Below are 26,577 nucleotides of genomic sequence, written 5' to 3' on the forward strand. Positions count from 1 at the left end.
AAAGTTAACAAAAATGGCATGGGGTGAGCCAGTTTTCTTGATTTTAGGACAAATTAACATGAGGGTTTCTTAAGCTAGCCTAGAGGTGAATAATAATTCAATATCTTATTGTAAGATCTTAGATACCCGTTTCCCTGTTCAGTGGATGCTCTATCCCACATTGCCCTCTAGCGAGGACATTACAGAGCAAATAATGCCTTCCAGCTTGCAGCTGCCAGGATATACAAAAAGTGGTATTTTAATAACTGAGGCCACGGCTTGTTTCTGAAGTGGTAGTTTGCCATGCAATGTGAATAGTGTGAGGAGGGGCGGCATTCACCTGTCACAGGTGCCGGTGCATGTACTTGCACTGGCCGCGGCTTTCGTGACATTTGCTTTTTGTTTGAGCTAACTGCCTCTGCAAGCATCCCCCGGCTGCTGATGGATCACTAGCAAAAGGTTCCTGCTCCTTTCTGCTTTGGAAAAAAGGGAAAATATTCCCTGGGTTTTTTTGGTGAAGGATAATCTTTTTCCAAGTTCTTTATCTTACCCTTTGCTCCATGAAACACACTTCAGTTCTTTGGCTTTGCTGTATGCACACGGTCTGACAACCCTGCCTGTGGTTTGAAGATCATCACGGGACAAACTTCTGTCCCTCTTCAACCCAACACCGGTACAACCAAAGGTGTTGTCTAGAGGGTTAGAACTGGTCCTTGTCCTTCTGCCTGCTTAGCTGTGTGAGCCCGCATAGGTGCCAAATGACAATTTTGATGTGTTCCCAGTTCTCCAATTCTGTCACTTACAGAAAATTATCAACCGGCAACAAGTTTAAAAACAAAAATTAAAAAAAAAGGAAAACAAGTGCCTGCTGCCTGTGGAGAGCAGGTCATGCCTGATTCATCTTGTCCTCAAGGTCTTAAACCAGCCCTGCGGTGCCCAGAGCTGCAGAGCTGCCCTATTCTGGGTTGTGGGTGCCCTGGAAGCAGCTGTTTGTTGGCCACACAGTCCTTTTGCTTGCACACACAGGTCCCAGCAGGGCAATGGCACAGCAGTTCAGCAGCCCCGTTGGCTCCTTGGTGCCTGTGGGAACCTGTCACAGCCTGGGGTGCTTTGGTGCCCACAGCAACCTCCCCTCAGAGAGGGTCATCCCTGCAGATGTGAACCCTCGGGCAGCTCTGGAGGAGCAGGTTTCTCTGCTGGTGTCCTCTGGGCTGGGGCTCTGGGACTGAGAAAGAGAAGTTACTCAGGTCTGCCTGGGTTTTCCTTCCCATTACTCCTCCTAGGGTAGGGAAGTAAGAGCAGAACAATGTGGTGACTCCTGCTGAAGTCCAAGGGCTCCTCATGCGAAACATGGGCTGTTTGGCCCAGGCGCTGCTTCAACCGGTGTGAGGGCCACTGTGTCCGTGCATGCTTGACCGTATTTACATAGAAATTCATGGTTAATGTTCAGTCATCAAAGATAAACCAGATCTTTGATTGCCGGCTTGTTCATCAGACTAGTAGTCATGGCTATTCCTGTGCTAGATGCTGTCTGTTTAAACTCTTTGACTAAAAACTCAATAGTTTTAGAACAGTTTGTTCTAAAATCTGCGATTTCCTGCACGCAAACAGCCAAAGGGCACAATCTGATTGTGTGTATGGCAGATACATGGGTGAAGACAGCACCCTGCCATCAGCGCGATCCTCCCAGGGGCTGTAGGACCTCCAGTAACATGGTCGCGTTTGGGGAGCTGGGGTGGGCTGCACTGTCCCCCAGCCTGCTCCACATGGGACTTGTGGGATGAATGACAGACACTGATGCCATCTAGTGGCCAAAAAAAATTGCGATGTGGATATTTTATAAAATGCCACTGGAAATTTTATAGCCCCAAGCGGGGCAGGCCTTTGGTCTGGGAAGGAGGGAGATGGTGCTGGGAAAAGAAATCCCTTTTCCCTGCTCTCCCGACCTGTCTCTTCCCTCATTTCACATCCCATGAAATGCTTCTGCAGGTAACTGAGGTCTGGGATCTCCCATGGGAGGCTTTATAGATCCCGCGGGGAGCAAGGCACGGGCTTCTTAAGCAGCTCTGTTGATTGAGGAGCAAAAATTCCTCAACTTACTACTGGATTGTGGAACACAAACCCAGTGACCGGGGATAAGGTGACTGCAGGAGGGGAGATGGCTTGCTCCACTACTGGTGTGGACATCATGGGCAGAGGCCCCAGGGACTAATTTAAGCTGGCAGCATGGGCTGCGACACGGTGCCTTGCCGCAGCTTTTGCTTAGCTGAGACGGGGCAAGGGATGGCAGCTTATGTTGCTGTCCTGACAGCAGTGACTCGTTACTGTGGCTCATACAACCTCACACTTTTTTTCCTCCCACCACCTTTGTTTCTCCCTCTTGCTTCTGTAGGTGATAGCTGTGAAGGCATTAACATGGTGGGTTTCTGTGCCAGTGGCTGGCTGGAGACACCGTTGCTTTGTACCTAGTTGTTAATCCAGCCAAGTCACAGTGCCACAAACCTGGAGGAATTAGTTTGCGCTCTACATTTTAAAGATGAAGGTGAAGTTATTTCTGACCATACCAGCTTATTCCGCTTGGCTAAGCTGTTCAGCAGGTGCGGTTTGCCTTACATAGGGCTGGTGGTCTCCTGGGAATATTTTGCAGCTCTGATCATTTCTCCAACTCCTGAGAAATGCACAGAGAGAGAACTTGGAAATTAAAAGTTTCCAGTTAAGGAACTTGAGGGCTGAGATAGCTGTGATGAAGTGCATTATGAATGCACTGAGTTGCCAGACAGCACCCCCAGAGAGATTTGGAGAAATGTGGGATGTACCCCACTGCCAAAGGAGAGTGAGCAAAGCACCCAGATGCGAATAAGCTCCTTCATGGGACATTTCTGAAGTGCAGCGACACCAAGACTGGTGCCAGTGCAGGCTGGCACATCCCTAGCAGGGAGTGCCAAAGAGCTGCCCCCTCACTGTGCACATGGGTCCATCAGTCCCGCTCTGCCCCAGAGTGAACGAGCAGGTGCTGCTTTGCTCCGTGCTGCTCAGACCTGCCCATGCTTCCTTCAGAAAGCCATTTACAAGGGTCCTTGGGGACTTTTTCTTGTTTTTCTATCCCAAATATGTTCCTATTGTCTAATTTACAAATGTTTTGTGTTATCTTTGCTGCTTCTTTTTCTGGATTATCCTTGTGTCCCCCTGCCTTTCTGCTCAGGATAATTGAGAGTTGGCAGTGTGCCTGTAGCGTTCCCATTTCAGGGCCAAAATGGGAGTGAGAATAAATGCTTCTAAATATTGTGTTGAAGCAAATAAGTAATTTACTTACAATAGCTCTTCGCCTGGCATTACACTGGCAATTTCATGCAGGTTTTGCAGGAGGAGTGAGCAGTTGCAAGAGGTTAGAAGAGCCGTGCGCCTTGGGGAAGATTTGCGTGGGGGTATGATGGGGATAAGGGCTTCACAGATTTGGAAAAGTGCTCCTGCTTCTGTAAAGGACTTTATCCAGCAGTCTGTGACAACGCTGCATTTCATAGATTTGCTGGCTCTAAATTCTGAAAATATACCTGGCTACCAGGAATTTAGCTGGAGGTGGCAAAGGTAAAGACTTCCCTGCGGGGAGAAGGCAAGTCTACTTTACCTTCTGCTTTTGAGTAAGACATCTTTTAGAGAAGCCAGCCAACCAAAACACAGTATACGTCCACACTGTCTTCTCAGCTCAAGAGAAAAACTTCAGCATTACCACAGCTCCGTCTATTCTTTCTCCTGAAGAGATATGGAAAAGCAAAAAGCATTTAGGGTGCTCTTTTGCCTGAAGCATTTGACACAGAGACATATCCCTATCTATTTGACATCAGGAGGGCAATAGCATCTTGCAGGAGACAAGCAGAACAACTTGTTATGAATAACTCGAGCCTAGTACTAATTTTCTTTTTTCTCTCTCCCTGTAGGGATCCTCTTCACAATGCTGGTATTTGGACCAGCCTGTGGATTTATCTTGGGCTCATTCTGTACCAAAATCTATGTGGATGCTGTCTTCATTGACACAAGTAAGGATAACTGGGTTTGGTTTCAAATCAAATATGTTAATGTATCAGCAGGACAAAAATGTTGATGCTTACAAGCTGGAAACTGCTGTTCATTCCATCTTGAGTGCCTCTTGTATGTGTATGTGTCACTTTTAGAGGGGTTTTATGACTGGGATTCAGATGTTTTCAACTCTGTCCCTATAGATAACAGATTTGTAGTAGCTAAAATTTCTTCCCTCGTATGGGCTTTTCCACTGCGAGATGACTTTCAGTCCAGCTCTTAGAGGACACCTTAAAGTATCATCGTGGCTGGGCACACCAGCTAGCTGTGGATGTAGTCTTGCCAGGGGAGCTGTGTCCAGAGGGCAAGATGAAATCTGGAGAGCTGCCATCCCTGGGACCTGGGAGGACTGTCCAGGCTCTCTGATGGAGGCACACCAGTAAGATCCGTGCCTAGCACCTTATGTGAATGACCTTGTCTGGTTGGACAGATTCAGTCCCACAGCATTATTGCTTTTTCCCAAAGCAGTGCTAATTATTGCCCACCTTGACTCTGCAGTTGGGTTAAAGCAAATTGTCTGCAGCTTGTCTTTCTGTTCTTAAGAAAAAATCTGCAAATTCTTTTATTGCTACCTGCACTATGTGCTCTTTGCCATTAGAGGGCAATGTGTAATAGGCTGTTCTCTGCTGCTCCCCAAGCCCTTTGGCTATAGACTGCAAACCTGATGCTTCATTCTTTTCCCTCAGTTGTTCAGATGTTTTTTCTACAGTTTCCAGCTCCATCTAATCCCACAGGCTCTCAACCTACTGGAGAGATGTTGTCCCCTCTGAGGATGCACTCCAGTTCAATGATGTTGCAAATACACCTTCACAGGATGTGTTTGGATGGAGTTTAACCTTGCAAGACTCAGAACAGGATTGTGCAAATCTGGAAAAGTACTACTGCCCTTTCTTGGTCTTGCATGCATATGGCAGCTGAAGAAATCTAAATAATATTGAATGAGCAGGAAAACTGTCTTTTTTTTGGTGGCTGAGACTTTTAGCTGCGGCTTGGTCAAACACCACATGGCCCCATTTCATTCCTTGACTTTAGCAAAGGTATGCCAAAGACTCGCTTGGTTCTGTAGGCAGAGGAGCTTGTTTGAACCCTGTTACGTATTTGACCATTAAGTATAATTTACTCCAAAATATGAATGTGCAGAAGAAGGTATTTCTTCTCCCAGTAGGTGAAGCTGTGGAACTCCTCACCAAGGGTGTTAAAAGTCTGCAAATGGATTCTGAAACAATTGGACGAGTTCATAAAAGAAAAAAATGAACATGACATCAAATCTAGCTTAGAAAGCCCCTGAGCCACAAATCACAAGAATAATATCAGGTATATGTTGACTTTATTCTTCTGGACTTTATGGGCATCTGCAGCTGGTTACCATCAGAGGCAAGATGCTGACCTAGCTAAAAAGTTAATGTGATGTGATCTAGCCATTTTTAACGTAAGACATTGCTCTGTATTTACAGCTTAAAAATCCCCAAACAAATACGGAGCCATGGAGGAGAACGGTGGAGTATTATTCCTGAGAAGCCTGGAGGGGCTGTGGCTCAGGGGATCATAAGGAGTGTATGGCACTTTCCAGCTGCAGGTCCAGCTGGCTTTGGCCTTGGTCCATCACTGTCACGTGAAAGGCTGGGGCACATAAGGCCTCCATCTATTTTTGTATGGGGAAGAGTTTCCACGTTGCAACTGGCTCTGCCTTGCAGCCCAGGGTGGCACAAGAAGACCTAGCTCCAGAGGGTTGAGCCCTGCCCTGCTCCCTGTTTTGGGCAGGAGGTGTGCGATGCCAGGGCACACTGCTGTGCTGCCCTCTGTACATGACCTATTTTAGGAAGGGGATATGAAGAAGACCTTGGTTTATGTGGCTTCATGTGGCTGTGTTCCCAAGAACCTGAAAAAAATGTACTTCAGGAAGGAGGAAATAACAGAAGAATCCAATCCCTCCAAAACACTATTTTTCAAACTTTATATATATTTGAGAGCTACGTGTTATTTTCCCCAAGGAGAAAAGAGTTTCCTTCTGTCTCTGCTTGAGAGACAACTTGATTGCCTCACTTGAGACAGATTTTTCAGAGTGGCAGTACCCAGACAGACATCATGAACAGAGGAGCTTGCTATTCCAGCCATGCAGACCTGGGTCTCCCCTGGGAGTCAGCTCTGGTGCTGGGCACCCTCCACCGGCTTGCCGAGCAGCTGTGGCCGGGAGGTGGCTGTTAGAACCACAGTTTCTTCTCTCCTGCTGTTTATATTTATTCCTCCAAACTGACTCCAGAGCCTTCTTTTTCCTTATCTCTGCTGAGTGATGGCCTACAGGATACTCTTGCCTTTTACTTTGCTTTTCTTCATTTTCTGATGATTTCTCTATGTTTCTGAGCCCATTTGATGCAGTGAGTGGGTTTCTTATCCAGTATTAGGATCGTTTCACCCTCCACACAGTCACAGGTGCCCATACAGCACAAATACCCATCTCTCCTTTGCTGAAAAGGGCTGTGAATTCAAAGCAGGGAGAGCACTGACCTCCTGGAAAAAAAGGGTAAGCCAGGATGGAGATGCAGTGTCGTTGTCTGTGCTGCTGCTTCTCCATGCAGGTCTTTATGCCAGTAGGTATGTTGGCTCTGTGTGCACATTTGACACACTGAGACAGTGATGTCCAAAACCTTGGTGCCAGCATGGGGGACCCTGAGTGGTATATGGCAGCTTCCTAGAGCTGGCAGAGCCAAAGACACTAGAGAGAAGCTCTGATTACAAGGTGTAGCAGAAGCTGGACGTACCATCTAGATAGACAAGGTGATGGGTTGCTTGTCCTAAGGACCTCTTGGATGTGGAGGTCATTATGCACTGGTGACTCACACAGTATGGGTGTGGGATGCACTGTGGGTCCCCACCTTGTGTCTGGGAGCCCCTCACCAGCTAACAAAGCCCCCAACAACCGTCTTCCAGCCTACAGGATAATGAACACTGTTGTCTTTCCCTCCCCATGGCCAAGCCGCTGACGTGTGTGTGTACCCTTGCAGGTAAGCTGGACATTACCCCGGATGACCCTCGGTGGATTGGTGCATGGTGGGGAGGCTTCCTGCTGTGTGGTGCCTTACTCTTCTTCTCGTCCCTGCCGATGTTCGGGTTTCCACAGTCCTTGCCACCACGGCCAGAGCACACTGGGGAGAGCGAGCAGGCCATGCTTCCCGAGAGGGACTACGAGAGACCCAAGCCGAGCAACGGGGTCCTGCGGCATACGCTGGACGGGGAGAGCAGCACGACCTGCTTCCAGCAGCTGCGAGGTGAGACAGCGGCTCTTGTCACGTTTTCTGCGAGAGCTGGCAACAGCTTCACAGTTGGTTGGATTTGTAATTGGTCTCTGATTTGGGCTATCTATGTCTACGCCCCAAAAAATCCCCCAAAAATCTCAGTGTCCTGAAATTTCAGTCCCTAGCTTCTAATTATCTCTGGCATTGTCCTCATTTTAAAGAGAGACTTTGTTCCACTTGAAAGGTTTGGGTTTTTTTTAAACTACAAAGCTTCAGAAATGCACAATAGTCCTGCAGAGTTGATAAAAAAAAGAAGGGGAACGCAGTTGGCAGAGTAATTTGTGAACTGCTCTCCAGTCTACTGTCCTGCTTCTCTCTGCCTCCCGAAATGGAGAGTGAGCCAGCAACGGTGGTTAAAAGAAATTGGGAGCTCCTGGCATCTGAGCTGCAGCTTAGGGCAATCCCAGATACAAAGCAATGAGTGCTGGGCACCACCACAGCTCTGAAACTAGGATGGGGAAGAGGTAGATACCAGCCCAGAATAGCAGCAAAGTGGCAGGGCAGAGCATGGCTTGTAGCAAATTAGAGTAGAAAACCCCACATCATGTCCTGCAGTGATGGAAATGGACCTGGCTCTAACTAAGGTCAGCTAAGGATCCAGCATTTTGTGGGAGAGTGTGGGCAGATACCCTTTCTGTAGGCTGCACTGGAAAATCCTTCATCTGAGCGGGTGGTTCTGTAGCACTGGTGGTTGCTTCCCACTCTCTGTCACTGTGGCAGAGCGGGTTTCATTACTGCCTAATGCATTTAGATAAATGAGGACAAAATCACTTATTCCCTGTGCAGTTGCCTTAATTGGGAATTGAATGAGGTGCGGGTGGGAAGGAAAAAGAGACTTTGGGGAAAAAAGTGTTTTCTTAAATATAAAAATGCCTTGAATAGTTGATGTGGTTGTTCATTAGGGAAGGTCAAAGATGCGAAATTTTGACTTGATGAGAAAATTCAAAAGAAAGGTAAAGGAATAAATTGTTTGAAAATTTGTCAGTAAAATTAATTCCTTTATCTTTTTATCCTTGCTGCAAGGATTTTCTCAAGTTTGAGGAATGCGCTTTTCCCATGATACATCCATCTGGATAATTCTGTGGCTTTTGTCATGGACTCATCAGAGCGTCTGCTTCTGGCCACTGAGTGTTTGGAATGGGCACTGGAAATCTTTGCAGGTTTTCATATAGAAAAATGAAAGAATACTGCATGTCCCCGCTGCGTGGAGGGGCAGCAGTTCTGGCCGAGGATGGTGCTGAGCAAGCTAAGTTTCTTGCACACAGGGAGGCCATGGGGATGTTCCCAGAGCATCTATTGCTCACCAAAGTAGAGAAATTAAACTGCCACATCCACATGCTTCCAAGTATTGATTATATGAGGAGGCACCACAGTCTTCCATGTTAGCCTTCTCATTGCAGGTAACCCTATTTTGAATCAGTCAGCATTCCAGAAGTCTTTTTGTAGATGGACTTTGAAATACAGTTTACATCACATCAAATCAGACAGGGAATGACCTTTTTAGCTATCCTTTGAGGCTGTCACAGATGACACAGTGTTGGTAGCTGACATCTCCTTTTAAGTCCCTTGCTGCCATTGTCACAGTCAGAATGTGGTCAAGAGTCATGTTTGCTGAAGTGCCCGCCTGGAGGAGATGTTCAGACACGTACTGCAAGGGAAGGCAAATGTGCCTCGCTCATTCCTGATGAGCAGTGTTTAAGGTGATGTGTTGAATCTTGCTGTGTATATACCTTATTTTGCCAGCAGCTGAAATATATCTATGCATTCTTATGTGGCGGGACCTAGTGTCCTTAATCTGTTTGTTGATTGTATAAAGTTTCCTTTGGGGAAAGTTAGACTGTTTAACCTTTTTCCTAGGATAAAAAGCACTGGTAATTATATACAGAGGTTAAAAATATATATGTACATGCATAGTCATGTCTTCTGTCCTTTCCTAGGACATGGAGTTTGCATGTAGCAGTGAGGCTGAACAGCAGAGTATGTACCTGTACGCAGGGCTGTGGGTGGAAATGCTCATCGGAGTTTGTGTGGCCGTAACTCTGACTCCTTTTTAGCAAGTGTTGTCTCTGCAGCTCAGTCCTGGGCCGGTGTGTGCTGGACATAAGTCCGTGTCTACATGGCAGTGCGGGATTGTCCGCCTCTTGTGCACAGTATGGGGAGGAAGAGTTGTTTCTCTGGACTGATTGTGTGAACGCACTGTGTATCAACAGTGCATCCTCGGAGGCTGAACTGGGTCTCCCTTTTGGCTATTGAAGGGGTTTGATTATTTTTTATTTTATTTAATTTTTTTCAAGCGCTGCAGAGACTGCTGCAAGTTGAGTGGATGTGCAGGAGAGGAAGCAGGGTGGCGTCAGTTGGAGACATGCTCCCAGCTGAGTCGCAGCTGTCAGCTAGCAACATGGCATGGCTAGCACATGGGAGGATGCTCGAGACACTACAACATTTGCTGAAAGAGAGTGAGATGTAGGGCTGGGTGAGATTCTTTGCCTGTCTGTAGCCTTAGCTTGCAGAAAAGCTAGGACTAATATAAAAGCAACCTGCTCAAAGTATTGGAAAGTGTTTTACATCTCTATCAAGGTCTAAACAGGAGGGAAGGCCCAACTTTTGGGAAGCCACGGCATCTCTTCATGCCGGGTATTTTCATGCTGGGAAAAGAAGCATCCTTAAGAGGAGCTTCAGACTTGAAATGAAGACTGCCTTTGAATGGCACAAGGTGAAGAGGCAATCAAAGGCAGCAGAGGCAGCAGGCAGCTGCCACAGCAGCTCTGCCCAGCAGCACTGGCAGGGGCATGATGGCTCAGGGACAGTCCTGGCAGGTGCTTACCATTGCTAAACTGGCGTATGAATGCTGCGCTGCTTTACCTGATTGGTATTTCAGTTAAGCAATGCAAATCCATTTGGGAGCACAGAGAAGCGAAGGTTTAATAGCAGGGAGAGGATGGATAAACGCTGCCATTGCTCTTTGCTCTCAGCTGGCAGCCTGGCAAGGTTGTTCCAGCCCTGCACTCTCTGTATGGTCTGTGAAAGCACTTCAGGTGTGGGCTGCAGCAGTCCTTGCTGTCCTGGGGGCACAGTTTTGCTTTCCTACCTCTGGTCTGCCTTGGGGACCTCTCTGCTGCTCGGGGGCAGAGATGATGCTCAGCTGTGTCAAGGCACCTGTGCCCTCTGCTCCTGTCTGTCCAGCATCTGCCCTCCCACTTGGTGTTAACATGCTGCCTCTAACCCACCCCCTGCTCCAGGACGTGCTTGGAAATATTTTGTTAAAATCATTTTTCATACGGAAATGTCACTTCTACTGAATTGAGCAGTCAGTTCTGATGAAATTTGGTTTCAAAATGGTTCCTTGGCTTTATCTTTAACACCTCTGAAACACTCTGCTCTAAATGCATTTTGTTTTGCAATGATTTAAACCAGAAATTCATTACATTCTGCCTGTCTATCTAGTGAGAGAGATTAAAAACCTAAAAGGATTGACATTGATATGGAATCCTTCAGGTTTGGAGAGAGAAGCTCATTCACAAGGAATTAAAAGAAAACTCACTGTGGAATTAAATGAATTTCAAAATTGCAAATTCCCTAGATTTAGAAACATTTTGGTTCCTGTCCAGCTTCATTTTCAAGAGCATAGGAGAGCTGGGATGTACAGCTGACAGCTGTCTTGTCTTCTGTTCAGTTCCTTCCTGCTCTGTGTACCAATCTGCTGAATACCTAGAGGGAGCTGCTCTGAATCCTGGATGTCTCTCCCCAAAAGTGCTCTCTAGGAGCAGACAAGTAGCGCTGGGCCAGAAGCTCCCAGCTGTGCAGGGGTGTCCTGGGCCATGGAGAGCGAGCCTGTAGTTCTCAGTGGGAGTTCATAGGACTGAGCGGGATTAACAGCTACCACAAGTAGTTTTAAATTCACAGCTCTAACAAGTGATAGTAACTTTTTGGAGAGGGCTCCGTCTGTACATTCATGGCCATAGTGGTGAGTCTTTGGCCTGGATCCAGACCAGTACCGCGACCTTAATGCCTTTTTGGATTTGGGTCTTGGCTTCCTACCAACATCTAAAAGGCTTGCTGAGAAATCCTAATCATAGGTAAGGAGGAGGCAGCTGATCATAAAAGGCCCCACATCAGGTCCTGTCAGTCTCCAAGTTTCCTTTGGCTTGGATTTCATGAGGATGTGGCCTTTGTTGGCAGGTTCTTCTTGACTGTTTCGAAGCTGGCATCCTTGTTATCAGAAGCTTTGATTAATTCAGAAAGACCTTCAGCCTGCACGCTTCAGGGCAGAAGCTGAGAAGCAGCTGAGGTCAGGCGAAGTATGTCTGTCTCCAAAAAGATACTGTGCCTTGCCATGACCTACATGACGTGGATGAGGGAGGTTTATGTCCCCCTCTGAAATCAAGCAAAGGCAGTTGCTGGAGGCAAGATGATAAACTAGAAGGACCTGCTTTCCTTCCATGAGAACGTTACTGTTGCTTCAAGCTTGTATCTGTCAAGAAGTCTCTTTGACATGGGTATCACCCTTTTCCTTCATATTCTTTGTGATACTAATTTTGCCAAAGCCACATATAACTTCGGCATATTAAACTCATCTGAGATTTCTTAAGTGCCTCTTGCCATACTCCATCGTCTTTTTTAAAGGAGCTGCCTCTTTCCAGGAGGTTTTTCTTCCAGCTGCCTGCACTATTTTCTTCATCCCTTGTTCCTCAAGCCAGGTGGAGATTTTACCTTTTGTTTTCTATTCAGATTTGAGGCTCGCTGCCTACGTTGCTATTAGAAAGTAGTATTTTGGCTCAATGCTACATTTCGCCTTTCCCTCACTGCACTGTCCTACATGGACTGGGCTGTAAACCTCCCTCTAATTTATTACTTTGCTTTCTGTGTTCCTCATCTTTACTGCAAATTGAAAACATGTCTCTGTAGGGTGCTCCAACTGGAAAAAGGGGCCTTGGTGATTGTAATGTTCCAAACAATTCATTTCAAGCACCAACGTGATGATTATAGTTTGTCGTTTCTGGAGAGTAGTTAAACCTCATGTAATGAGGTTGCCAATTATCCCTGGTACTCCCTGATGTTTAGTGACAAATCAAAGCTACTTGGTGTACATAAGTGTGTTTGCTTGTCAAGCCTGTGGCCTGTCACCCACAGCTGGCCCCACAGCAGGAGATAGGGAGGATGCTTGATGCCTTGGCACGTATGTTGCTTGGGGTGTTAAAAGGTGGGAAGACGAGGGATTGCCAGGGGTGTTGGAGAGCTTTGGGACATCCTCCTGGGTCCCTGCCAACCTACAGATGATCCTATGACCAACGCTGCACATGGATGGTCTGAAGAGTTGAGTTTTAAGTGCTTCAACAGTAAAAAGAGTCTGAGGTTTGTTGTTGTTCTCAGCGTATCTTGCCAGGGCAATGAGAATCACTTTTCTGCTGTTGTTTCTGTAGCATGCTGGGTGCATTGGGATAAGGATGTTAAATGAGCTGGTCCTTCTAAGTGTCGGAGGGGGAGTCTTTCTGTGCCATGTCTGATACAGCTCATGGGTTCTCCAAGTAGATTTCTGAGACTCTTTTGAATCCAGAAGACCTTTCTCTTTTCCCATTTGGCGAATGGGCTTCAACCTCAGATTTATAGCTCCAAAGTGCTGCTACAAAGTGTTCAGTTAACCTTTGGGCCAACAAGGTGCCAGGTAACATTTATCATGACTTTTGCTGGGATCGGCTCCAGTGAAGAAGTGCCATGCTTAGCTGTTGTGTTCCCCAGGGTTTTACTGTCCCCTGTCAGACATTTTCCATTCTCCCTTCATACCCAGCACCATATGCCAGGCAGCTGAAAGCACGTCACTCTAGTTATTGAGAGACTTTTAAACTTCACTGCTGACTTTTAGTCTTGTTCCCAGAGGTATTTCACCCCAAGAACTGAGACAGATAAGGCAGCGGCAGGTGTCAAATGATTCATCTTAACGGGTGGCAGTAGCAAGATGAAAGGATATTAATTTCTATGGGGAGCCTCCTGTCATTTCCCTTAGAACATGAAAGGGAACGAGCTAGCCCTGGCTGAGGAGATGGTGGAGGCTGCCAAGCGTTGCCTGCGTTGCCTCTGCACTCTTTGCAGCGGGTTTTGTGTTACACCCTCCAGCTGGTACAGAGTCCTGTTGCAGTGCATGGTGGTCAAACATGCAGTGGAGGACAGGATCTGTCCCAGAAAACTCACACCTGGACACACAGGGAGGAGAAGCAATGATGAAGTGATGGGACTCATCGCCCAACGCTGCCAGGCAAGGCAGTCATGAGGGCCTCCTCTCTTGTGTGAGATGGTGCAATAACTCTGCAAAATTTTTGCTGTCCATCCCCAAGTACGAAGGATGGATTTTGACCTTGGTAATGCATGATGGTTGGGTACCAGCCTTGCCAACTTCAGAAATAAATGCCCATGATCTTTAACTCCCTCCTGCAAAAGACAGGCTGCCATTGTTACTGTTTGGTAGGTAAAGTTGGAGGTAGATGTATCTCTGCATTTGAATTGGCACAAAGCTACATCTCGAGGAATCCATTAATCTGGAACAAACTGAACTCCAGAGGCACAACAGGCATTAATACCTCAAATATGACTTTTCAAGTTCAGCACTGCCAAGTCCACCTTTGCATTTTCCCTCCTTTTCCTGGCAAGAAGGAGAAATTCTGTAGGTGGCCACCAAAGAACTGGAGGAGGCAGCAGGTGGTTTCTGAGATCTATCCATGTCTGAATCCCACCACCCCCATTTCTCCTGCCCAGTATTGTTTTTTCTTTTTTTTTTTTTTCCCCCCCTGTTCTACTGAAAAATACTATGCCTCCCACACCTTCATTATGTTCAGCAAATCCTCAGGAAGCAATAATTTTATACGGCACACAAAAATGTTTGTGATACAAAGAGACCAGAAACTGTGGATTGGCCCCTTCCAAAAAGGTTAGATCAAACCTAATTATAAACACCCCCCACACCTGACCCCCCCCAAAAGAACCAAGGGGACCCAAGCAGAGCCTTGACAAAGAGCTGTGCATATACTTGCTGAGGCCAATGCAATTAGATTTTGCACCAAAAAAAGCCCTAAGGGAAAACAGAAGCCAACAACAGAGAAATCTGTGCCAAACCCTGATACACCATAGGGGATGTGGGGGATGGATTTTCAAAATGCAAATAGGGGTCCATTGAGGCTTCACTACACTTCACCAAGGTAATTTTCAAACTTAATGATTTTCGCATTTAATTCAGGGAGAAATTAGTCATCAGGTATTGAGACAAAGGAAGGCTCTCTTCTGTACTGGGATGCTCTTCTCTTCAAGCTGCGTTATCTCAGCAATAATTAAAATGTTCGCTGAAGTAGAAAATGTGCTATCTGATTCATTAGCCAGATTTCCCTTTGTAAGGTAACTCGTGTTTGCTTATCGGAAATAGAGACGGGCTTGGAGAAGAGGACTCTGCACGCTAATGATTCGGGAGGGAGGAGCCAAGGGATCATGAAACTAAAGCAAGTGTGTGTGCATCTTACACAGTGAATAGCTCAATGTGTCCTCTTCCAACCTTGCAGGCATCAAGGCTGGTAGGCTCTGCATGGAAGGCATTGCTTGGCTGGTGAAGCTCTGGGTTATGGGAACACGCAGGCTAACATGCCTGTCCCAGGCATGAGGTCCCTCATGCCCATGGCTGGCCGTGGTCCCAGGCTAAGCAGGAGAGTTTCAGGTTGCACCAGATGTGCTGCAAGAAGGTGTCCCTCAGCAAGTGAGCCAGTGTTACGTGGGAATAAGAAAAGGAAACAAATCTGGGTGGCAGGAGAAGGAAAGGCCAGGTATGAGCTTGTGTCTGAAAGCTTGCAAGAATTTGTAGGGTGCTGAGTACAGTATTCATGACACCCAACGGCTGACTCAGTGTTGTTCATGGGGAGCAGTCAGGGAAACGAGAAAGAGAATACTAGGCTTTGATTGACTTCTCTGTGGGGTAAACAAAAGCAATATTGGAAAACGCTCATCCTTCAAAATTTCAAAATCATCTGTAAGATGTAAACGTAATGACAGGTGACTTCTTTTTGCACCTCCTGCTATCTGAATCTTTAGACAACACTGTTCTGGTGTTTCACTTTGTTCTAGTGTTGCCACTTTTCAACCAGCTTGTCTGTGCAGAACAGAAAATTACTCCTGATTTGAAGTGAGTTTTTCCTGCAGGAGAGCAGCAAGGCACCTCCAGCACCTCAAGGACAGCCTATACTAAAACACCTCTCCCTTTTTACTCTCTTCTAGTGATCCCCAAAGTAACTAAGCACTTGCTCTCCAATCCTGTCTTCACCTGTATCATCCTGGCAGCCTGCATGGAGATTGCAGTGGTGGCCGGCTTCGCCGCCTTCCTTGGAAAGTACCTGGAGCAACAGTTCAACCTCACCACCTCATCTGCCAACCAGCTCCTGGGTGAGTAACCACAGGGGCCACCAAATCTCCAGCGTCCGAAGGCATTTAAAAGTGTTCAGCATGGCTGGTAACCGCAACCAGTCTCACTAGTTAGGCTGCCCCAAAAGTGACTTGTCCAACATCTAGAAATGTGTCCGTGAGTGGGCAGGCTGGGTTCCAGCTGTGCCTTGGTTGCAGAGCCCAGAGCAGACCTCCGGCATTCTTCCTTCTCGACTGTACTCTCCACTACAGCCCACTGCGATCACTTCACCTATAGCCAAGACCATTGTGTGAGGAGTGGTATGATACAGCCCAGGTATGAAAGTCTGTGATGGCCCTGAAGTACAGCAGAAATCCCAACCAAACTGGGCAATTTGGTTGCCCAAGACTGCAGTTGCTCGACGAGCGACAGGGCTGCCCATCAAATTGCTTGTCTCATGGCTCAGATATCACAGAGTTCTCCAGCCCATCTCCATTTGGGTTAGGAAGTCCAGTTTCTCCTGCTAGTCCCTCCTTTCCCCTTGGACTGGAAATGACACAATTGCAATCAGCAGTTCAAATACCCAAGCTAGTGCAGCATGGTTGTCTTTCAAATGTCCCTTCTCTCTGACCATGCTATGCTGCTGCAGTTTCCCATATACATATTTCTCAACGTTCATTCATTCCCTGTCAGGACACTGATGCTCAGGATCTTCATTTATTTTCTCCTGCTGCTCATTCCCAAGCAGGCCCAGTGATTTGTTTATGACAGCCGTTCTCTCGGCAACACCCAATTAAGATATCTGCGAGTTGATCTTGGATGATCTGCAACCACAGCTCACCAGATGGGCAGCTGGCAGTGATCTGTCAAAAACTGGGACATCATGAAATGGGTGGATCTTAATATCAAAATAAGGAGCTTGCAAGCTGCTCTCCTGACAGTTATTTATTTTCCCACTGAACTCCTTGATATCTTCTGGTTTTGGCCTTGTTTTCCAAAAGAAACAATCCCCTGCAGTCAATCTTGTCTCCCCCAGTGACACAGGAACTCACTGGTGAATTTTAGTAGGATTTGACAGAAGGGCAGAGGTCTCGAAGATGTTAGGCTCTTCCATCTTTCCTGAAAATTAAAGGCTTGGCAAAGGAAAGCAACTTCACCGTTGACCCACTGGGAGAAGGAAAACAGCTACACTGTTTGGTGGGAGATGACTGGCCAGTCAGCATGTGAGTACAGCTGGATTGTCAGCAAAGAGGGAATCAAGGGACTCACCTGTGAGCCAGAGAATGTCCTGCTTCTGACCTAGCAGTGGGAAAGAAGACTTTGATACATCTGTGGTCCTCACAACAACTTGTTTAATTTAAATAAAGTTGCTAGCAGGTATTCCACTTGTCATTTATGGGAGTCCAGAAATGCCAGGATTTGGATGCACTTCTAAGCTTTGCCCAGGTAAGTAAGGTCTGGAGTATAACTGGCAGCAAAGGGGTAAAAGTGAACCCAGACAAGCTTAGTGTGATAGTGCCTTTCTGTGCCTGGAAAGTGAGTCACTTCTGGCAGTGATTTTGCATCTCACAGTTTAAGAAGATTCTTTAAGGGAGACTTCATATTTTCAAATGCGACTATTGCCTAATCTTTGAAGATCAGACTGCTCTGAAGTATACCAAGCAGCGCTCATCCAAAGCCTCTAGACACCTCAGAAAATTCCTGACTTTATTTGTGTGCTAACTGTTGCAGGAAGCATCAGAGGTGATGATGCTTAGGTTAGGGTGGGCCAATCTCAGGAATTTTGGCATCTCCTGCCAATGTGGACAAGAACCGGAAGAAGATCCCGGTTCCTCTGTGCAAGGCAGCGTACACATTTGCGTCCGTTCCTCTTTTTGGGCAACCCCAGCTTGGTGCTGCTCCAGCAGTTGGTCATTACAAGGTTTCCCCATGCTAGCGTACAGATCTCTGCTGGAAAGTAAAAAGCTGTAATAGTGTGGTTCACTGAGCCTCACTCACACTTCTTACTAACTGATTTTTCCTCTTGCAGGCATGACAGCAATCCCATGTGCGTGTCTGGGCATATTCCTGGGTGGCCTCTTGGTGAAGAAGCTCAGCCTGTCTGCTCTGGGAGCCATCAGGATGGCCATGCTGGTGAACCTGGTGTCCACAGCTTGCTACGTGTCTTTCCTGTTCCTGGGATGCGACACAGGACCTGTGGCAGGGGTTACTGTTCCCTATGGAAACAAGTGAGTCCTCAGAGAGTTTCAGGGTCTCACGGAGCCTTACCAACATAAATGCCATGTTATTGTCCTCAACAGGCAGCCTTCAGGCAGCGCTGGCCCTTAAACAACCATATTGAGCAAGCATGTGGAAGACAATGTCGTACAGGGCTCTTAGTTTGGGATGTTTTCATGCTATTCATTGCTGTGAGAGTTGAGTACCTGCAGCTGACAACGGAGTTTTACTAAAATAGGTCTGGCACCTTTCAATTCAGCTTGATCAGATTCTGCACCCATGGCCACCTACGTAGCATTGGGTCCACCACACCATCTGGTTTCTCCTGGCAGTGAGGGACATGCACTGCTTTGTACATTTATTTAAGTGCCTGAGGGGAATTTGTAAAACCAGATTCTAGATGCCTTGAAATTCAGATACAGTGAGGAGACAGTATGCGTGGCTCCAGGCCCATTTTAGTGGGAGAAGTGAGGCACAAGAAGTGAGGCATACAATGCTTTGTAGCATTCAGAGGTCTTGGAGAGAGTTATTCTGTATTTTCTTTTCCGATGCTCCTAAGTATGGAGTAGCAACTCTTCAGAAGATGACAACTTCAGGCTCTCAGCTCCTCACAGTTACTGTTCTAGGAAAATACAGAGCAATCTCCGCAGCATCTCTGTGGGTTTCCTTGGGGCTTCTCATTGGGGTAACAAGGCAGTGCAAGCCTTACATTAGATTCCCTGTTGCAGAGGAATAGGGGCCATGGCGTTTCTGTCCCCAAGGAGAGGCTGTAGCCTGTATTTCTTAAAGCTGGGACCCAAATGGTCTGCTCACCGCTTTTTTGTAATTTGTTTGCCTTAAGTACCCCCCTTCAAAGCCATCTCTGTGTGGCAACAATTGGAAAAGCTGGCTGATATCATCACACTGCCTATTAATTTCTTTCTGTTTCTCTTACAGCTCAACTCCAACCTCATCTCTGGACCCATATTCCCCCTGCAATAACAACTGTGAATGCCAAACTGATTCCTTCACTCCAGTCTGTGGGGCAGATGGGGTCACATACTTATCTGCCTGCTTTGCTGGCTGCAGCAGCACGGTGAGTGAGCTTTCCTTGTGACCACTTGCCCGTAGGAACAATTCTCTGAGCACAAGTGAGTGAGGTTAGTGTGTATCTGGTAGAGTAGCTCATTTACAGCCAGCAGTGGTTACACCCCCAAAAGCTGACCTCATACCTCAGATGGGCCTGAGCCGCTGTCGTTTTTCACTGTGTTGCATGAATGTCTGCTGACTCTGGCAGCAGTCTGCCAGGGTCACCCACCGAGCAGGATGGGATTTCCCCTCCTCCTCCTCCTCTGTTCTTTCTCCTCAGCATAGAAGCAAGGAACACGAGAGGAGATCTGCACGGTTGTCCACTGGCAGAACCCAGATCCTTGAGAGCTTGCTGGCCTGGGCTGTGGGACCAGCTTCACTTTTCTCCTGCACCTCCTCATCTCCCTGCTTCTCCACCAGTCTGTGTTTGTCCTGCCCAATCCTTTTATTCTTTTTCCTCTTGCTCTTTTCCTGAGTCTGGTTCCTAGACATATATGACCAGATCCTGGTTTTATTCACCCTTGTTTAAGCTTTCCTTCCACTCTTCTTGCTCCTCTCTGTTTCCCTGCTTTGCTCTGAGGCAGCGGCAAGAGCAGTTGTCAAGGGAGCAAAGACTCCATCCAAAGACATTCTGCACTTTTCAGTTCTCCATATCTAAGATTTTATTTCCTTTAGAAAACTCTTAAAGACCAAACCATCTCTGTGTAAAGAAGATATGGGGAATTTTTAACAGTATCTTAAAAGCCTGCTTTTCCATTTTTTTCATCTGAAATGCTAGTATCTTCTGGGTTACAATGAAAATGAGTGCCTGCTGCTCCTGTGGGTGGGAACTGGTGGGGTTCCTGCGGTCCTTGCTCCCTGCCCGGGGCCATGCCAGGCATGGTGACTGCTGCCACACTGCCTGTGTGGAGCCTATGGGAGGTCAGCCTGGTCACAGTGACCATTTGTGGCTGCAGGGACATCACTGCTCACCACATGCAATTATCCCTCCACGGCTTCGTCCTTCCTTTTTGAGGAGACGTCAAAACTCCCTTGCTGCCCTAAAGACACAAACGGCCTACAAGTGCTGGTGAGCAGAGCTGCAAGCTTGCTGCTAGCAAGTGCAGCCTCACAGCCCAGATGACCTGGGAGTTCATTGTTTAAACCTCTTCTCTACTCAGTTCCCACTCCAGCTTCAGAGGCGTAGGCATCCCTTTTAAATACCACAGTTTCAGGGTACTTTCAGCAACCCCACAAGGGAATCCATGAGTGTGTGGCACATGCGAAGGTGTTGCCTCCTGCCCTCTTCCTCCTCCACCTTCTCCCAACAAGAGACAAGTCAACACCTGGGGTGGCAACATGAACATTTTAACAAGAAACCAGCTTGTACAGGGCACGCAGAATAGTGTCTCCGCCCGATCACCAAGCCCTTAGCAAGAATACAGTTGGTGTGGTCCGTGGCTGGAGTGCAGGACTGACCTCCTCGCCATGCGGTTCAGGGCAAAGCTCTGGCTCCTCTGGAAGGGGCACAGTAATGAAAATTCAGCTCTGTCCCTTCAGTCTGCAGCTGCCTGACCTCGTGCTCTGCAAGAACAAACCTCTGAGCAAAAACCTCACTCTCCCTTGCCCTCTCTCATTCTTTCTTATTTTGCCTTTTTGTTATCATCTTGGGGTTCTTTTCATCACTTTGTTTTGTGGGGTTTTTTGCAGTAACGTTTTGAACACAAATTAGTGAAGCAATAGCATCCTCTGGAAAGGGCATTATCAAGAATTATGGACCAGTTTGGCCATGCAATGGCCCTGAGGCAAAGCCAAATTGCCAAACCAGGTTTTAAACCCATAATCCAGGTAATGACCTGTCTAGAGGGTCTTGTGAATGTTATATGCTTGTGATGAGCCAAGGGTTGCTTTTTACTGGGACATAAAATTCTCTGAATGCTTTATTTAACTTTACTGCATTGGACGTTTCTGACTGCCTCTCTCCACTTTTCCTCTGTGAACAATTTCTAAAAGCAATGTGTAGCTCAGTTAGTTTTTTGCTTTTTCATTTCTTCTTTCTTCCTGAGCTGGTTGCAGAGGTGCACCTTTCCAAAAAGCCACAGGAATATCGGTGCTGACAGGCAGAGCTCTGGCACCCTCATGAATTTCTCTTTCTAGCCATTCCTGGGAATGGCCCTTGTGTAGGAAGCCTTTACTCTGCACCTTGTTTGTTTGATGCTATTGCTTCTCTCACCCTTTTGGCTCAAGGTGCATGAATTCCAGCCTGGCATTACCATGCTGGCATCTCACAGCTTTGCACTGAAGTACCAGCCTGTCCCTTCCCTGTCAGAGCCAGGGTTTAAAAAAATGAGTAATTAAAAACATGGGTAATTTGCATAGATAATGACCTCAAACTCAGGATGCTGTTAAAGGTGCAAACTCTGCATCTGTGCAGCTTCACATGCACACAGAAAATCTGAGTGTGCAAGCTTCTGGGCAGTGGAAGGCTGTGATAATGTGTGGTTGAATGCAGTGGGGTTGCAGACAAGAGAATCTATAGCAATTTGGTATGGGTAGCAAAAAGTTGCCTCTCCACAGGACAAAGGTAAACCTCCATCTTTGATGTTTCCTTGTTTGATGTCTGTGAGTTGTATAGTGTGTCAGTAATAAAAGATCAAAGATCTCCCAGGTAAGGATGAGGTGCAGCGCTAAGCAAGCAGATGTAGTTGGTACAAACTAGTCACACTGCTTTGGGCTAGCACCTTGGTGCAAAATGGTGAAAAAAGCAGATTGAGGGGCAAATTTTCAGGCAATGGAAGTGGAGACCTGCCTCGTGGTTTGTAAAAAATTCACACCAATGGGAGAAGAATCTGCCCCACCATTGCCAGAAACAGGTACTTTCTCCCCATTGATGAGAGCCCATGGGAAATGAGCAGCCAGTTCTGCACATATGCCATGAATGGGAGTTTTGTCCCAAGCTATTTCAGTGCAGGTATGTACTTTCCTGGACTCAGATGGGTTTTAATCCACAGGGCTGTGTCCAGGCTCATTGCTAGCAATGCACTGGAGTAAGAGCCAGGAACTACAAATTCCTGTTGTCTCTGTACAAACACCACTGCAGTGGTGCTAATTGTCACCATCTCAAAGCGTTCGGGTGGCAGGTTCTAACTCACAGCACAGGAATTTGTTATGTTAATTATTGCTTGCCAGCCGGAAAGGCACTTGCATGTCTACTCCAGCTCTCCTGGAGTTCTGCACTGCGGTCTCTCTTGCCCTCTGTGCACTTATTTGGAAGAAAATCATTTGACTCCTATGCAGAAGAAAGAGATTGGTGTCAGAAAGGCTGGAGTAGTATCCCCACGGATCCTTATCTTTGGATGCAGCGAACCAGAAAGTGTGCTTTTGTATGGTCCTAAGGGGACCCCAGCAGAAAAGCAAAGGCATTTCTGCCTGAACGTAGTAGTGGGGAAAGGGAGGAGATTTAGCTGTTTTTCAATATGTTTTATTTTATGGCATTACTCCTCTTACGAACATGTGACCTGCAAACCCAGCGGGCTGATGAAGACAAGCCATGAATCATTTATGATGGTTTCATTCTGTATTCGTTAGGGGATTTCTTGGTAGTATTGTGTGCCTTAATTGCACTGACATCCCCCACTCAGAAATTCAGGAGGGCAAGTTGGAAAATAAGAAAAAAAAAATAAATCCCTAAATCTGTGACTGGCAAACAAAGCTTCTTTTCACATCCTGCACTTGCTGGAGAGATCAAAGAAAAATGCAGTCATTTCGACCTCCTTCTGATCACATATTGATAAAGTTTATCTCGCCTGACTTCAGCTTTTAGCTCAACACAAATCCCTCTGAACCAGATGTCATTTATTAGCCCTGTAGTGCACTTGAGTCCAGCAGTGTCTATGCCGCCAAGCTGAGATAGTTCAGCTCTTGGTGAGTTGCAGCACCCATTGTGGGTGGCCCCTACACAGGATTCAGGGTGCTGGAAGCAGGCACCGAACCTGCAGCCAGCAACAGGGCTGCAGATTTACCTGCTTTTAATGTACTTCAGTTTAATTGCCACAGCCAAGAGGACAGAGGTAAATAAGAAAGTAATTAGAACCATAATTTGGGGATCTTCCTTGTCGCAGGGACACAGATCGTTTCTTTATTTTCCTCCAAAGGGGTATAACTTGGTAATAATTTTGTCGCACTGACATTTATGGGAGAGACTTGAAAGGAGCAGAAGAAAAGAAACAAGCCAAGGGACGGCTTTCCCTTGCTGGTAGCATGCATCAGAGCTGACGTGCTTCTGAAATTCTTTCCAAACCACCCTCAGATAAGCACTTAGGAGTTACTTAATTGACCATTAGAGGATTCAGAGTTGCTGTTGGCAAGCCCTCATTACAGAGGGCAGGTGGGGACTGCAGATCTCCCTTCTCCTGAACCCCTGTGCTCCTCCACAGAACCTCAGTGGCTGTTCGTGCCTCACCTCAGTCCCAGCCGAAAATGCCACCGTTGTTCCTGGCAAATGCCCCAGTCCTGGCTGCGAAGAGGCCTTCTTGACATTCCTCTGCGTGATGTGTGTTTGCAGCATGATCGGGGCCATGGCACAGACGCCATCAGTCATCATACTCATCAGGTAGGACCGCTGCCGGGAGGAACTGATGAGCTTGACGGGGCTGCCCTTGGGGTGGTAGCAGGGCTGGAGGAACCGTGGAGTAGCACTGGGAGCTGCAGGGAGCCGAGGGTCCCACACAGCTCCTGGCTTCTGCCTTTTAGGCTGTCCCCAGATCCATGACTTCGGACTGAACCTCAGCTCAAGCCATCAGAAAATCCTCCTTTGACTAAGCACTCCCTGGTGGAGACACCTTGAAACAGCTGCCTGTATTTTCAAAAGATTTTGAACCTCCTCAGCTGATGAGGAGCTATGGGCACAGGCTTTCTCGTACGTTACTGCCTCTACATGCAGGCAGGAGTTGGGGATGTGAAAGCCTGAGCAGTCCTGCCTGAATTTCAGCCCCGTTGTTTCAAGTGTTAATTAAATCATATTCTCTCTAAGGCACTATTTCCATCTGTGGCATGGCCCCACCAAGTTTAGTGCCTACAGTACTGACTTGCTAGAGAGAATACGGGAATTGCTTGAGTACAGCTTTGGTAAAATGGGAGTGAGGAGGGACTGGGCTTGCAAACCAAGAAGACCCCTGCAGGGATGCTGCGAAGAAAGGTGGCAGGCTTGTTATTACCAAGGCTGGGATTAACATGGGAAGGGAGATACAAATGTGCAGCTTTCAGTCCAGGTGGTAAGGACCTTACAACTGCATCAGGAAAGGGGCAGAATTGCAGCCCATGTTCTCAGCACATAATGGCTTAGTAAGATACCTTTAGAGATGGCCTAAAGATCATAGAAACCATGGAAAAATGAAAGGCTGCAGCAAAAGCTAGCTTTGGTCAATACCCCCCTGGCTAGAGTTTAACTTCTCTCACCCTGGACTAAGTCCAAGAACAGAAGGAACTTGAAAGTCTGAAGGACATCTCTGAGTTGAACCAATATGAATAGGTGGGCAAAAGTAGCTTATTCAAATAACTGACCTTGCGTTATTTCCAGACACATGAAACGCTTCACCTTATGATATACTTATATATCTAAGCCCACGTTTATCCAGAATTACTTATCTGTCCAGGCTGTCACTTGCTGAGAATAATAACCAGAGGCATAAATAGCAGATCCATTCTGCTGCCTGGAAAATTCCAATAAAATTCAATCAATAAGGTCTGTATTAGAAACACACTCTTGAGTGGATCTTGGATGGAACAGCTCTGTGAGGGCATGTCTCCCTGCAGGATACAAAATGAGATATTCCACCTACTAGTTTGTTTCCCTCTTTGCATCTACAGTAGCTAAAGGGAAATCAAATTTCTCATGATAAATATTGTGGCAAAAGTAATTTGAAGTTTGAAGAGTTCTTTGTTCAAGGGAGCTGCCAGCACCTGTAGGATCCTGAGTGGAGATGTCTTAGTGTCAATTTCAAATGAGACAAGCCAGTTGCCAGCCAGGAAGAAGAATACGAGGGAATAAGAAAAGCAAAGGGAATATTAAAAATACCCAGCTCACAGCTGTAGGAAAATAAACAATTCACACATCCAAATTAGTAACTACGATCCCCTCAGAATGACTGATAGCTACTAAAACATACAGAGAAGAGCTCTTCACCATGTAACACCACATGCTCTCTTGCAGCTGCCATCTTGGATTGCTAAAATAAAGTTTTGGCATATGAGCGTGTCCCCGGTGTCCATGGTAGTGACAAGTGGCATCAGCAGCTCCTATGGTTAATTTAAAATGAACTTCAGTGTCTACAAATTAGATATCTTGTCTAGGCAAGTCATTTGTTCACTGCTGTAGTTGGTGAGAAAAGGAGATGTCTCCAGGTGGCAACTTTTACTCCACCCTAAGGTATGAGATCGACTGGTCTTAAATACAAAAAGGTGGATCGATGGACACCACCACTGATTAAAAACCCACTGTGAATATTTCACATGGTAATTATTTTTTCCATAAAATAAACTTTAATACTCATTCTGTTTCTTTCATTTCCCACCCTACTGTAGAATCCTATTTGAGCCAAGGCATTAACCACTGGAATGTTTTTCCAAGGGTAGATGCTTCATGGCATAAAGGGTTTATATCGAGCCTGGGGGTCTGCCTGAAAACTCTGCTGAAATTGAGCCAGAGGTCACAGGCTTCATGCAGAAATCATAGTACAATGTTACATGGCCAGTGTAACCTGTGAGATGAGGGCAGGTGATCAGAATGTTCTTCTCAACTTAAAACCTGTTGCTCTTTCTTCCTGTTTTATCGGTATTGTCTGATGCCCCTCCAATGTATTTATACAGAGGACCACCACTGCCACCATGGTGCCACTAGCAGTGCTGCCTGCAGACCTCTGTAAGAAGCTAATGGAAGAGGCTGCTTAGGCCTTTAAAGTTCCCCTGTGTGATGAATCTATTCATATGGGCATCACTGTCCTGCTTTCCCAGCCTTTATATACTGTGGGAAATAAAATGCTATTATAAGACTAAAGACCAAATGAATGATTTCTGAAATTCCAAAGGCTTTGCTGAGCCTGCCCCAAGAGGATGACTTTAGCCAGTAGCATCCTTGAGTTCAGCTAATTAGAAAGCCATGAATTATTTTTTAAAGCACCTTTGAAGGATAACACTAGTGCAATAGAGTGGGTTGTGTTCGTAGCAAAAGGCAACACAACTGTTGTCTTCCCAGCATAAAAAAAATTCACATGCTAAACTCATGCCCATGAAGAGTAGTCTTCTTGAGCACATCCTCAATGGGAGGCTTGATTTAACAGGCTGACTGAACCTTTTGGTCTGTCATTGCCTCTTCTCTTTCTTGTTCCTAGTAATGTGGGAAGTCTCAGAACAAAAAAGTTTCTCTCCCACCAGTTCTCAACATCCAGAGCCTTGAAAGCATGATGGGGAGGTTGTAAATGATGATTTACTGGGATGGGAATTTCATTTTTCCCCATCCAATGACAAGATTAGCTGTTGTTATTAATGACTTAGCTAAATTCCTGAACCTATCACCAATGCAATTACTTTTGGGGCTGT

At 46.5% G+C, this 26,577-nt stretch overlaps 1 protein-coding gene across 1 annotated transcript in view; it reads left to right on the forward strand.

The window, feature by feature from the left end:
* The window catches only part of SLCO3A1 (solute carrier organic anion transporter family, member 3A1), a 145,878-nt gene that overhangs the window by 113,872 nt on the left and 5,429 nt on the right, over nt 1-26,577 (forward strand). The window contains exons 3-8 of the mRNA XM_010571993.1: nt 3,915-4,013; nt 7,056-7,319; nt 15,594-15,758; nt 17,747-17,945; nt 18,871-19,009; nt 23,418-23,593. Coding sequence (XP_010570295.1) covers nt 3,915-4,013; nt 7,056-7,319; nt 15,594-15,758; nt 17,747-17,945; nt 18,871-19,009; nt 23,418-23,593 — 1,042 coding nt within the window. The remainder of the gene's footprint in view (nt 1-3,914; nt 4,014-7,055; nt 7,320-15,593; nt 15,759-17,746; nt 17,946-18,870; nt 19,010-23,417; nt 23,594-26,577) is intronic.

Source organism: Haliaeetus leucocephalus, unplaced genomic scaffold, assembly GCF_000737465.1.
Source record: "Haliaeetus leucocephalus isolate CR32 unplaced genomic scaffold, Haliaeetus_leucocephalus-4.0 Scaffold339, whole genome shotgun sequence".
Lineage (NCBI taxonomy): Eukaryota > Metazoa > Chordata > Aves > Accipitriformes > Accipitridae > Haliaeetus > Haliaeetus leucocephalus.